At 55.2% G+C, this 13,936-nt stretch overlaps 2 protein-coding genes across 2 annotated transcripts in view; one reads left to right on the forward strand and one right to left on the reverse strand.

Annotated features, from left to right (window-relative positions):
* Positions 1 to 11,532, reverse strand: part of ANKS1A (ankyrin repeat and sterile alpha motif domain containing 1A) — a gene marked incomplete at both ends in the record, with an annotated part of 72,492 nt that extends 60,960 nt beyond the window's left edge. The window contains 2 exons of the mRNA XM_083878292.1: positions 10,898 to 11,186; positions 11,457 to 11,532. Of these exons, the coding sequence (XP_083734418.1) occupies positions 10,898 to 11,186; positions 11,457 to 11,532 (365 nt within the window). The remainder of the gene's footprint in view (positions 1 to 10,897; positions 11,187 to 11,456) is intronic.
* A 291-nt stretch (positions 11,533 to 11,823) lies between these two features.
* Positions 11,824 to 13,934, forward strand: TAF11 (TATA-box binding protein associated factor 11; the record flags this gene model as incomplete). The annotated part of the gene is made up of 5 exons (XM_083878439.1): positions 11,824 to 12,018; positions 12,090 to 12,229; positions 12,393 to 12,480; positions 12,621 to 12,717; positions 13,381 to 13,934. The coding sequence occupies 5 exons, from the start codon at positions 11,824 to 11,826 to the stop codon at positions 13,509 to 13,511; spliced, it is 651 nt and encodes a 216-aa protein (XP_083734565.1). The 3' UTR covers positions 13,512 to 13,934.
* Positions 13,935 to 13,936: the final 2 nt, after the last annotated feature.

Raw genomic sequence — 13,936 nt, forward strand, 5'->3', positions numbered from 1 at the left:
AAGTCAATGTTTGTTTCCAGCACACACAGGGATCAGATCCAATACACATCTCAGTGGGAATTTGGGATTTCCAGCACCTTGCACTTACAAGGGCATGGGGGTAGTAATACTTTATTTAAACATGGACACCCTCCTCCTGGTCAAGTCTCAGACCTTTCTGCAGAGAGACAATAAACCACCTCATGTTCTTTCCCATCTAAAAGACTTCTCAAGGTCTGCCTGCTCAGCCCAGCCAGCCATGCTCTAATGCTCCTCTGGGCCACCATGGCTTCTTCCTGGGCACTGGCCCTTCACTTTGGGCCATGTCATCCACACTCATGTCCCCTCAGCCTGGCTGTTGCCCAGCCCTTCCCAAACCCTTCTCGGATCTCACTCAGCCTGGCTGCTGTCCAGCCCTTCCCAAATTCTCCTCACATCCCTCTCAGCCTGGCTGCTCCCTACCCCTTCCCAGATCCTGCTCACATTCCTCTCAGTCTGGCTGCTGCCCAGCCCTTCCCAAACGCTGCTCACGTCCCTCTCAGCCTGGCTGCTGCCCAGCCCTGATGCCTGGAACACTGAACTGTGACGTGTCTGACCTGGGGCAGATGAAAAGCAGGTAAATAGGCCAAGTCAAGCAGAGACAGAGATTTGGGGACCGAATTACCCCTTCCCTACAGCAATTAAAAAAGCAAATGCAATTATTTTCTACCAACAACTGCACACAGAGTGCACTTTTGCCTTTAGGGAGACTGAAACCAGTGAGACAGAGATTTGCACGACATCCCCCTTCCCCTGTGACATTGCCCAGATCAGTGACATGAGGGCTCTGAATCGGTGCTGGCACTGCTGTGCTCAATTCTGTGCACATGGGCAGACCCCAGGACGTTGGGAGGGACCCCTGGGTTTGTACCCCAGGACATCAGGACAGGCAGGAGAAACACAGTGCTGGAGTGATAAAGGAAATGAGTAGCTCTGACACCAAACAGCAGAATGACAGGATGAGAGGCAAGGCCCTCGAGGAAGAGGACACGGGACTGGAGAATTCAGAGCCACAACAAAGGTTCCACTGAAGCGTTTGGAGCACACTTTACCCTTGAACACAGCCCACACCAGCAGCTCACCCACATGGCTCCATTTAAGCCTGTATCAATCCCAGCTCCAGCTTAGCCAGGACTCCCTGAGGGCTAAAGAAAGACACAGCAAGGAGAGATTAACTGGCAACAGTGCAGGACACAAACAAGGCACTGACACACCACTGACTCCAGAGACATTCCTTCTTGATGAGCTTTTTAATTGGGTGCCCAAAGAGCAAGTGACAGGGGAAGGAGAGAGCAAAGACAGTGAGAGGAGGAGGAGGGCAAACAGAGAAGTGACCCCATGGTGGCTCAGATGGGAAGATGAGGGACACACCTGAGCAACCACAGAGCTCCGTGATCAGCTCTGCTTGTTCCTGGTGGATGCTAAACAAGCAGAGAAAGCAATGACTTAGTTCCTAAGGAAAAGCTCAGCAAAAGAAGGATGGAAATCAGAAAGGACATCCTTTTACTCCAGAAGCATCCTTGAAATCCAATCTGTCAGAGAGCAGGAACAGGAGTGAATGGCCAAGGCAGGAAATTATTCCCGAATCCCCAGATAACTCCGAGAAGTTGTCATTACTTGTCTGCGTTATCTGTACAGAGATAAGGTTAGAGCAGAAAAACACGAGTGCTGAGAGCTGAGGGCATGAGCCAGGCAGTCAAACAGAGGGGTGGAGTGTGATGGTCCTGCCCTGCTCCGAGAGCCCTGGGGAAGGGCAGGGACACACTCCCCAAGAGCTGCCAGAGGCAGCTGCACCCACCCCTAATGCTGGAAAACGGAACCAATAATGGAACAGGCAGCAAAGAGAGATGTCCCCACATATTTCATGGTGGATCTGCAGCTTTCAGTCCTTGTTTCACCCAAATGCCAGCTCTGACTCTGCCTACAATGACAGCCTCAAACAGCTTTTTTCCTCACCAGAAAAAAAACTTTCTTTGGGGAACATATGCAACATAGGATGTTCCAAATCCCTTGAAATATTTCTGCCCACTTCTCTGCAAGAACAGACCCAGCTCTGAGCCTTTTCTCTGTTCAATACAGCTCTCCCAGCAAGAAGCTGCTTTCAGCTACAGAGCCTTCCCCAGCCTGACAGTTTTAATGTACAGAAGGAATGTACCTACGCCAGTCAGACTCCTAAATATATGCAGGATAAAATTCCATTACTTCAAACAATTTCAGGGGAACTGTGACTGCCCCAGCAAATAATTATATCTCAGCTGTAACAACTCAAACCCATATAACAACCAGGATCCTCAGAGCTTTTAAACCAATTCTCTTTAGTCTTTATTTTCAGTGAAAAGGAATGTCAAGGTCACATCCTGTTTCACTCCTTCTGTGAAATAATTTCTGTTGAGATTAGAGGAAATATTTCCAAAATGCCAAATCCAGCACGAATTCCACGCGTCCTCCAAGTTCCATTTTCAGCTGTTCTGACCCAGAGTAGATGAGCCACAGGAGCTCAGGCAGTTTCACAGGCTGAAAGGAGCTGTGAAGGGGGCACAGGGGTAACGCAGTAACTGAAAATCATGCAAAGGTGGTTACTAACAACACCCCAGGACAGCCACAAGTCAGCCCTGGGGATCACAGGATGAATTGAGGTCAAACATCTCTTACAGGGCACTCAACTCTATCAGAGTCCCCACTGTGCAGTGAGAAACCATGGCTTAAGAAATCACTGGAAAGAAGCACTAGGAAAAAGCCAATGCAAGTCCACAGGACACAGCCTCTTATTTAAGTCATCTGATGGATTTCACTGTCCTTGTAACAGAACCAAGATCACGACGCAAAGCTTTGAAGTCTTCAGAGCTTAAGGTTTTATCCTAATCCTGTTCCTGATTCCTAAAAAAAAAAATGTGCTGATTCCTGAAACTGAGAGCAGGGAGGAAGAGCCTGTGGAGCCCACTTGGGTTCCTGCATGGGGGTGCTTCAAACCTCAGCAGGCATCCAGCCTTTGGAATCGGATTCTGTTCTAAAATCAGGCACTTTGTAATGCCAAACTTGAGCGGATTTCTCAGTGTCTTAATTAGGATGAGGCAAAAGTTGATTCACCTAATTTCCAACCCATTTCAATATTAGATTTGAAAGACCACCTATGACATCTTCAGCCTTGCTCGCCTCAAGGAGTCTGCACAACAGCAGGCAACAGGATTAGATAAAAATCTAATGAGATAATGTATTTACATAGTATTTATGGCTCTCACTCTGAGACAGGGTTTTGTTCTTTCGTGGTGACGTTTATTTTTAAATCTAATTTCCCTTTAAAAGAAACCATGTATTTAAATAACAAGGGAGGAGTGTGAATGCACCTGGGCTTACCAAACCTAAACACCAACTCCAGCTCAACTTTCCTTCAGCTGAATAACTCAGGCTCCTGCAGAGTGTCCAGTAAAGCCATGCACACACACTCCTCCTCCTCTTGTAATTCCCTCAGCATCCTGCTCTGTCAGATATACACCCTGATTTTCACCTGAAACCCTCAACAGCCACATGTCAGCAAGCCAAGCATGTACCTAAACATACAGCCCCAGCACTCTGCATGCTGCAGCCTCTCAAACATTTAAACAGCTCACCCTCACTAACCCTGGGGAAACAGCCACCTTCACATCCTGCATGTGCCAGAGCCAGTTAAAATCCTTGGCTTAGGAAAAAGTAAAAACCACACAAATACACACACTGCCAAAATAGAAATAGTTCAAAACTTAAGCAGTCTGGAGGCTCAACTGGATTTTCTTCCAGGATACAAACACCTGCAGGAATCCCTGCTGAGCATCCAGCACCACATTTAGTTGGAGTTAAAGGGCAATCAAAAAAGTTTAACTCCAATCTGATTCATCCAAACTTCTCAAAGCTGAGTATTTCTCATCGAGTTATGGCACCAGGACAAAGTAATTTTTGGATTGAGGTCTAGAAATGTGCATGTGAGGTGATGGATACCCAGGGACCATGTGGCATTAATGCCCTGCCTGACCCAGGGCAGGGTATTTCCCCAACCATGAGGGTGCAGAAGTGCAATCTTTTGGCAGCAGGACATAAAGAGCTCTGAGGCTCTCCACGTTTTGTGAAGAAGAGGGCACATTCACACACTCCGGCTCAAATTTCATTCCAAAGGCAGCTCACACCTTCCTGCCCTGTCTTTATTTGAGCCTTTGCCCCCTCCCCAGCCCCCAGGCTCTCTGCTGCTGACAGCCAGCCCAGGTGCACCGACATTTCCAGCTCTGTTTTCCTCCCTCCTGCAGACAGCAGCTGTGTTCACTTCGCCAGTCGGTTGCTATAGAAACAAATCAATCCTCAATAGTTTTATTTTTACCAGTTTCTGTGAAATAGGATTTATCTCATTTCCATGACTAAGCTGTACTCTGGAGTGAGCTCTTTGGGACAGTGACAGTGCCAGCTCAGCGTCAGGCAGAGCTTGTGCTGCAGTGACAAGAGGAAATGACCATCACCCGTGTTCAGAGGGACCCTCTCATCTCGAGGACACATCACTTTGAGAGGATCAAACAGCCAGAGCACCACAGCACCCCACAGTTGTACCTGAGGAGTGGAACAGAGCAGAAGTGGATGGCACAGCTGGATGGGCTCACAGGGAGGGGAGGTGTCAGCACATGTTCTCTGCTGAGGTCCAGCCTGGCAGTCCCTCAGGCACTGCCACAGGAGGGGCTCAGCCCCCAGGAACTGCCTGTCCTTTGTCCCAGGGCAGCTGAGAGGAGCTTTCCTTCTGGTCTGGCACGACACGGATGCATTTCTTCCATTCTGTATTACCTGTACTCTGTGTCACACCTTTCACTTATGTGTTTTCTATCCTGTTTGTCCTTCAGTCTCACTGAAATGATGCGTTACCTCACAAAAATCCAGCTGGGTGAACGCTGTTTCTTAGCTCAGCTGCTCCCAATACACCGAATTCTGTTCCAACCATTCATCTCCACAAAGTTCTGCTCCCTGCCAAAAGACCTTCCCCAGCCAGAGGGGACTGAGTGGAGCAGCTCCACTTCACCAACACTCTGCTGGGGCACGACTTGCTGCACACAGGGAGCAGAAGGGAAAGACAGACACTGCTCCTCTTGCCTTTCCCTCCTGCTGGATCCAGGAACTGTGCAGCCTCAGGAGACAGAAGTTTGTTAGACCTGCCAGCTGCAGCGTTTCCCCTGGCACAGACAAACCTCGAGAAGAGGAGCTGGGGATGGCTGGGCCCCTCATTCTGGCCAGATCAAGCTGGAATCTTTACACTGCACAAACCCATCCGTCAAACACTCAGCATCCAGCTGAGCTCTGCATCACTCCTGCTTTCAGAACACAGAGTGCTCTGCCTGGGCTCAGATCTGCAGTGATATTTCTGCACCTTCAGGACTGATGACACGAGTGGAGGCCACGAGGCTGTGGAAATGTCAGGATCCCATCACTCAAATACCCCAGGACTGGTGACAGGCGTAGCTGTATATTGTTCCCAAAATTCCTCATGCAGCTCAATGGTAGGATAAGAACTTGGTGTATGCAAATCAAAAAGCCATCAGGGAACCTCACAAACATCCTCTCAGGGCACTCGAGTCTCCTGTGCACCTGAGCACAAACAACTCAGGCTTTGTACAGCTGTTCAGGATCCTCCAGCCAGCGCTGGAGCCAGGCCCAGGCATGGCATGGGAAATGACTAAATGCATGTAGTGGATGTGTTTTGCTGCTCCTTCCATGAGAGGACAGAGCACAAACCTTAGGTGAGCCCTGCAAATGCCCCTGGGAAGGTGTGTAACCTGGCAACTGGAAAAACACCTGAGAACCTTGAGCCTGGGCTCTGCTCCAGCCCCTGGCACCTTGGGACACTGTGACTGTTCACATCCTGCACCAACAGCAGCAGTAGCTGCCTTGGCTCCAACATCCTGAGCAGCCTCAACACAACAGAACCCACCTGATGCTCCTCACCTGAGACCAGGACCCCCATGACACTCCTCAGACCACATCTTAGCTCACAGCAACTCCCTGATGGAGCATTTGAGGTAACCTGCACGAGCATATGAATATTTCCACAAGTCATCTGGCACTTCAAAACACTCTCAAAGCAAGGCAAAAACTGAGCTTGAGGTCTCACCCTCTGTCTGACACAAACACGATGACACATTGACATTCTCAAGATAGAGACTCCCAGAGCACCAGAGGACTCAGCACGAGGGTAAAGACTGATGGGAAACCAACACCTGGAAGAATGTTCAGCCCCATCAACACCCACCTGTGCAGAGCCTTCCAATCCCCCTCCCTGCCACCCAAACCCTGGGGCTGCCCACAGCCCATTGGGAAGGGAACAAGACAGGGCTCTCTCAAGGGAGTTTCACAGGAAGGAACCCACCCACACATCTTGGTGTCCAAGAAAGCCACAGGTGGTGTGAAACCACAAGTGCTGTGAAACCACAAGTGCTGCTTTGCCCACTGGCTCGGGCAAGTGGAGCAGGGCAGGGCTAATGCCACTGCTCTGAGATCTCTGAGCAAGGAGAGCCCAGTGCTCCTGACCCAGCCCTGAGCACAGAGCTGCAACAAAAACTTTCCAAAACTACATCACACAGAGACAAAACCCTGCACAGTCACAGCCAGTAGCTGCAGCCTTTGAATTCTTAAAAGAAGCACTTAGGAAACAATTCCCAGCTGAGCCTAGGTGCACACCTGTGCCTGTGGCACAAGCACCTTCAGCAATCCCTGTGCTCAGGGGTGTAATTAAGGAAGGATCCGTGTGCACGGAGGGTGTGGAGAGGAGAAGGTTTGAAGTGGGTGAGATGATGAATCACAGCAGCAGGACAAGGGGAAGACCCAACGTTGCCTTGTTCTGTGGGAATACAGCAGGAGCAGCTCCCTTGTGATGGGGAAGGGGAGGAGAGGGAAGCACCTTGTTTGTACAACCCTGGAAACACGACCTTGGAGCCCCCCTGCTGCTCCTGCTGCTGTCTCCACTGGACACTGCAGGACCCAGTGCTCACCCACAAGGCCTGAGGACACACAGAGGGACAGACACTCCAACCCTGACCTCAGACAGGGCAATCCCCCCTTCCCTGGGAACAGCACCGTGTCCCTTCCCCAGGGAATGACAGCAGACAGGCACAGTTGGAGCCTCACCTCTCAGGAGTACACAGGGCACTATCAGAGCCCTGCTGTAAACCATCAGCCACACCAGAACAAATACCAAACCCCACTTTTTAAAAAAATAACTCATTTTTCTGACTCCTAACCACCCTTGGACTGTTGGGAGCCACCTCAAGTGTTCTGCCAACCCATCACATCATTCTCTAAACCAACCAGAGCCCCCACCAGCAGCAATGGGGGAAAATGGGCTGGAACAAGGGCTGTGGCTTCTGTGGAGCAGCACTCGACCCTTCCCACAACAGATGTGCACCCAAACTCCTCATTCCCAGCAGAAGCATCTCCTTGATACACTCCCTGGGGACTGCATATCCCATCTGGGGCTCAGCAGCAGCCTCAGTTTCCCCCTCTGGCAACACAGACCCAGACTTTTCGCAGCAATAGATGGAAATAAAAAGCCGCTTCTGCAGATTTGGCTTTAACACAACCCATCCCTCACTGCTCCTGGCAAAACATCCTGAATGCAGCCTGATAGCTCAGCCACAGATTGTTCTGTTGTTTCCCATCTTTAACTTCACAGTGAACCACTAAAAAAAAAAAAAAAAAAAAAAAACAAAACAAGACCAAAAAACACCAATAAATTAAATTCTGCAGCCTCGATGCAGAAGTGGCTCATAACCCCAAGAAATCTCAAGGATTCACAGACCATTTCTGATTTCTGGACTTGCTGTTGCTCATAAGCCTTAAGCTGTGCATGCACAGAGTGGATTTTCTCTCTGGCTGCTCCCTGCTCCTCACACAGTGCTCCTGCCTGTGCCACGATCCATGGCTGGAACCAGAGAAGCCAGGCCTGGCCCAGGAGCTGGGATCTGCTCCCTGCTGGGCCAGGCCTCCAGCAGCTCCCCAGGCCCTGGCAGATCCCAGGGGCTGTGTGGATGCCAGCAGGGAGCCCAGCCTCCCAAACCCTGGCAGCCATCACCTCTTTGTGAGCCCACCATCTGCTCTGGCAAATCCACACTCCCATTTTCCCCCTCCTGCATCCTTCTCATTCCCTCAGCCTGCTGTCTGCATTCCCCATTCCCATCAGCTTCACACTGGGATTTATCCTCCTGCCCAACACCCTGGCACATTCACCCCTCCAGAGAGACTTAAATTGTTTTTAAATTCCTCCTCCTGTGGCTTATCCCCCTCCATCCCAGGCTGCTTCCTGCTCACCTGCAGCCAGAGGTGTTTGGAGTCTGTGCTGTCTCCACACCCAGCTGGCCCTGCTCAGGAGCAACTGCAGCCCAGACAGTGACAAAGGTCACATTTAACTGATAACACCCTGATGGCAGTTCGGGTTACCTGATAAAATACCACATCCCAAGGAATTTACTGCCAGGGGCATCTTCTACCACTTCATGGAGCAGCACCTGCTCTCTTTGGAAGAGAAATGGCCCAAACCAATGAGTGCCAGCTCAGAGCAGGTGCCAGCTCAGCACACACCAGGTGTAATGTGGGAATTCCAGGGAATGCCCCATCCAAAACTGTATCTTTGAGACACCTGGAACGCAGAACTGACAGAAAAAGCTGTGACAGGCACCTCAGGAAAGAAGAGCTTTGGGAACAGGTTATCCAAATGGCAGGACTTAAAAAGATAAATAAAGTAGGAATTAAAAGAGGGACCTGAAATCGGGTGGAGAAAAGAACAAAGGTGCCGACCCAGCAGAGTGTTTATGATCCTGTTCTGGGAATGAGCTCTGGGGGTGGAGAGCAGCTCAGCAGTTCCTGCTGTCAGGAGAGATCCTCACAGACATGAGGAGCCTGAGCAGGGCCAGGAGCTGCCTGAGGAAGGGAAAATACGGAGCACACAGACCTGACTGAGGGCAGGCTTCTCCCCACAGCCAAGGAGGGCAAAATCCTACATTAGAAAAGTTCCCATGTTCTAGCATTGGAAAAGGTGAGGTTTTCTCCACCCTAAAATTCATCTGTCTGGTCCTTACAGCCTGTCCCAGCCTGTCTCCTGCACCCTCTGGCCTCTCCTTGCAGGGACACTCAGCAACTGCTTCTCATCAAAACCTCCCCCTCACCTGGAGGAGTCTCACAGAGCCAGAGCCCAGCAAGTGGTCAGGAGGTGGGAAACAGCCACAAAGCCCCTCAATGGGGCACACAGGATGCACTGCCAAGCCCCACAACCTGCAGCCAGGCCAGGAACCAGTGTCACAGGCACAAATCCCAGCTGTACAGAGAGAAACAGGTTCAGGGGCTGGGATTTGGGCAGGGGAAAGGGATAATTCCAGTGTCACCAGCAGACTCATCCAACAGCCACAGCAGTGAACACAGAATGTGAGTGACAGCTGTGACAGACACCATCCTTCACACAGGGGTCTGTGCACAAAGTGAGAAACACAGTCACAGGTCAGGGTCAGAGGGATGTTCTGGCTCACTCTGGCACCTTAGGACTGCTCCAGGACCATGGGCATGTCCCAGGGAAAGGCAGGGAAAAGGCACCATCGTGCCCAGGTGCTGTCTCAGGCAGTGGCTCAGATCAGGCTCAGCTCACACTGTGTTCAGCTCTGCACTGATCTGAGCCCCCTGTGGGCACATCCATCCCACTCAAACAAGGGCTCAGACTGTTTAATATATCAAAAGATAAGAACAAAGCTCGACCCAAGGGTAGATTTACGTTTCACAAAGGCAAAGGTGTGCCTCAGGGCAGGGTGAGCTCTCCCATGTCTGGAGGCCTCTGCCACCAGCACAACCTGCAGGTACCGAACTGGGTTACATGGAAGGAAAAACAGATCAAATTCGGCCAAAAAGGGGCAAGTCACATCCCTCTGAACAGTCAGGTTGCATAGCAACAGTGTCACTTGGCACTGGACACACCAATCTCCTCCACACCTCCCAGTGCAAACCAATTGCTCAGGGACTAGGAGCATCCCCGGCAGAGGCACAAGTGGCCCACGGCTGCAGCTCCTGAACCACAGCAGAGAGAGATAATGCCAAAAAAACGGGGAAGAGGAGAAAAATCCTAACAAAGATCCAAGACCTTCAACCAGCAAATCCCACAGCATGGGGACAAGGAGACCCGGCAGAGTGTCACCGCCAGCTGTGACAATGCCAGCGCAGGGCCGGGACACCCCACCCGACACCCGGCTGCAAATCTGCCCCGGGAAAATCATCCTGCAGCTCCCACTGGGGAACCTGCCCCGGCCACGGAGCCCTCGGGACACAGCACAGCTCTCGGTGCCGCCAGTGCCACCAGTGCTCACAGCAGCGGTGCGATACCAGGGGACAGGCAGCACCCAGCCCCGGCACTGCCAGCTGCAGACAGACAGAAAGTCGCTCCCCTCTGCTGTCCCAGCACACCGAGGGGCTCCCCCTGGCACGGCCCCCTCGCATCTCTCTGGTCCCACCGAACTCTCAGCGGTGCGCAGCTCACACGCCCCTCACAGCCCGCTGCGATGTCTCATCCCACCCTCCCGGCCCTCGATTCCTACCCAGGGAAGAGTCCAGCTCCAGCCGACCCCCCTGGGGGACAGAGTGGGGACAGTCCCCGGTGTCCCCCCAGCGCTGCAGCCCCAGGACCGCCGGCCTCCCTTTGTCCCTTTGCAGCGCTCCGGCCGCGCTCCCTGAGCACATCCCATCCCTGCACACAGCTGCCCCCAGCCCCGCTGCCCTGCAGCCCCCAGCTGGAGCCAAATCTCCCTCTCCCTTCCCGTCCCGCAGCCACACAACCAACTCCCGGCCGGCGCAGATCCCCCGGCTCACCCCAAACCCCTCGGTGCCGCCCCGGGGCCGCGCTCACCTCAGCAAGCTGGACAGCGGGTGCCCCACACCGACGCTCCCGCCGCTGCCGCCACCGCCTCCCCCCGCGGAGCCGCCGCTGCCGCCGCCGCCGCCACCGGAGCCGCCGAAGCCGGAGCTGAGGCGCTTCCCCGAGAGCAGCTTCTCCACGGCCGGGAGGTTCCCGGTGCGCGCGGCCTCCAGCAGCTCCTGCTCCTTCCCCATGGCCGGCGCGGCCCGGGCCAGCGCGACTTCCGGGGCGGGGCCTTGGGTGGCCGGGGCGGGGCCTGAGGGGTTGCTCTGGGCGGGGCCTGAGGGGTGGGCGGTGCAAGGGGCGGGGTTTGTGCAGCCCCCGCCCAGCGCGGCCCCCAGCGGTCCCTCAGCCGCGCTCGGTTTGGGCGGGTCTGCGGAGGTTTCCCCTGCGGGCCCCGGGCGGCGGGGCCGCTCTAACCCCGTGTCCCGGCAGGGTCCGGATGTGGGCACGGCGGCTCAGAGCGGGGCCGGCCGGTCCGAGCGCGCAGGGCTCGGGGCTGAGCCCCGCAGAGGCCCCCCTGCACAGCCCCGCTGCCATGGCGACAAGCCCGGCCCCGCGGCGAGCAGCCCCTCGCGGTGCCCGTAGCTGTGTGTCATCAGGAGGCGCCGTTGGCATGGCGACATGCTCCGCCCCCATGGGCGTCATTAAGATGCGCGGTCGAGTCGCTGTTTCCATGGCAACAGCACCGCCACCCCCCCCCCCCCCCCCCCCCCCCCGCGCGGCGCCCGCAGTCATTTGTCATCAGGCGGTGCCGTCGCATCTCTGTTGCCATGACTACAACTCCACCGCCCCCAGGGTCGCCGGTAAATGACGTCATCACGGGGCTCCCCGCGCCACTGTTCCCGTGGCGATAGGCCCCGCCCCCTCACGGCACTCGTAGTGTGTCGTCATCAGCAGGCGCCGTGGGCGCGGCCATGGCGGACCCGGCCCGGGACCCGCTCGGTGCCGCCGCTGTCCCGGAGCCGCCGCCCTCAGGCTCGTCCCCGCCCGGCGCCGGCGATGGGGCGGCGGCCGCGGGGGAAGCGGCGGCCGCAGAGGGAGCGGGAGAAGGCGAGGTGGGGGAGGCTGGCGGTGGCGGCGAGCTCAAGGCGGAGGTGGCGGACGGGGAGGTGAGGCGGGAGCGGGAGCGGGGCCGGGCCGGGCCGCGGGGCCGCAGAGCGAGCGCTGCCCTGTCGTCCAGGTGAGGAGCGCCGAGGGGGAGGCGGCGGACGCGGAGGACCCGGGGCTGCAGGCGGGCGCCGCCAGGAAGGTGAAGCTGGAGCTGAAGGAGCGGAAGGAGAAGAAGCAGAAAGTGGACGAGGACGAGATCCAGAAGATGCAGTGAGTGCCGGCGGCGGTACCTAGGGGTTCGGGAATCGTGTACCCGGTCCCGAGCTCACCGTTCTCCCCCTCCCACCCCGCGTTACGGCGCAGCGCTGCTCTCTCCTCCCGGCCTTGGCTGGCACCGCGGGAGGGCTGTAAATGATCGCTCTCTCCCTCGCAGGATCCTGGTCTCCTCCTTTTCCGAGGAGCAGCTGAACCGGTACGAGATGTATCGTCGCTCTGCCTTCCCCAAGGCCGCCATCAAACGGGTACGAGGGAGGAGGAGCCCGAGCGGGGCGGGCTGGGCGCGGCCCTGGGACCCTTCTGGAGCTCAGCCCGTGGCTCCGGGACAGCTGATCCCGGTGGGGCTGAGGGGTCACAGCTCTGACTGTCCCTGTCCCTGTCCCAGCTGATCCAGTCCATCACCGGCACCTCCGTGTCCCAGAACGTCGTCATTGCCATGTCGGGCATCTCCAAGGTGTTTGTTGGGGAGGTGGTGGAGGAAGGTGAGTGGCACCTGCTCAGTGACGAGTGAAGAACCCGGGGTAAATTCTCTGCTTGGAGCAGGATGTGGAACAGGACAGGGTTTTCCATGGTTCTCCCTCCCAGCAGCAGCTCTGGCTCAGGGCAGGGCCTGGTGAAGCTCCACAGCCCCTCAGATCCCACCAGTGGTGCTGCTTCTCCTCAGGCAGAGAACCTGGGGGGGCAGTTCTGTCCCTCAGCCCCAGAGCGGCTGCATAATGAGGATCTCATTAGTGCTACAAAGACAGAGGAATTCCTTAAGCCTCTAAACCTGCTCCAGTCTTCCTTTATGGGATGGGCTCGGATCAGTTTGGGACAGGGGCTGGGAGCTGAGCCAACTGTTCCTGCTCAGCTGTCAGGGGAATCACATCCCACCCAGCCCCAGGGCTCCAGAGCAGAGGTTTGAGCTCATCCATCCCCGGGATCCAGCATCTCCACAGTGCCTGAGTGCTTTAGAAGCTTTTTGTCCTGGTTGCTGCCCCAGGACTCCTGTCAGGGAGGAGCTCATGGAGCATTCCTGGCTCTGAACTGCCAAACCCCAAACAAAAACATTACCTGTTCCTTTCAAACTGCACTGAAGCAGCAGCAGCAGGGGCTGGGCAGAGCTCAGCTGGGCCCTGCCATGACCTCTCTCTCTGTTTGCCCAGCTCTGGATGTGTGTGAGAAGTGGGGGGAGCTGCCCCCCCTGCAGCCCAAGCACATGAGGGAGGCCGTCCGGAGGCTCAAGGCTCGGGGGCAAATCCCCAACTCCAAGTACAAGAAGATCATCTTCCACTGAGAGGGGTTGGAATGAGCTTCCTGTAGGACCTTCCCACATGGACTCTTCCCTAAGGCCCCTTTGGGGTGGCCTGTGGGACCTCAAGGATGTTCCTGCTGTCCCTGCCCATGCTGGGCTTGGGACCCCACACTGGGCAGAGCCTGGATGGAACCTTGACCTGGACTTGAGGTTTCAACACAGAAGGGAGAGGAACACCCAGGGGCTGCAGAGCATTTCCTGCTGGCCCAGATGTGCCATCTGTGCCCAGATGTGTGGCTTTTTTTTGTACATTAAACTTATTCTTGTGTTTGTAACCTGACTGGGCTCTGCTCGTTGTGTGAGCGAAGGTGCTCCCAGAGCTGCTCCCAGCCTGGGGCAGGGCTGGTTCCCTGGGAACACATCCTGGGAGCTGGAATATCTGAAATCATGGCTCAGCTGTGCTTCCA

This window comes from Zosterops lateralis (genome assembly GCF_965231275.1).
Source record: "Zosterops lateralis genome assembly, chromosome: 26".
NCBI classification, from domain to species: domain Eukaryota; kingdom Metazoa; phylum Chordata; class Aves; order Passeriformes; family Zosteropidae; genus Zosterops; species Zosterops lateralis.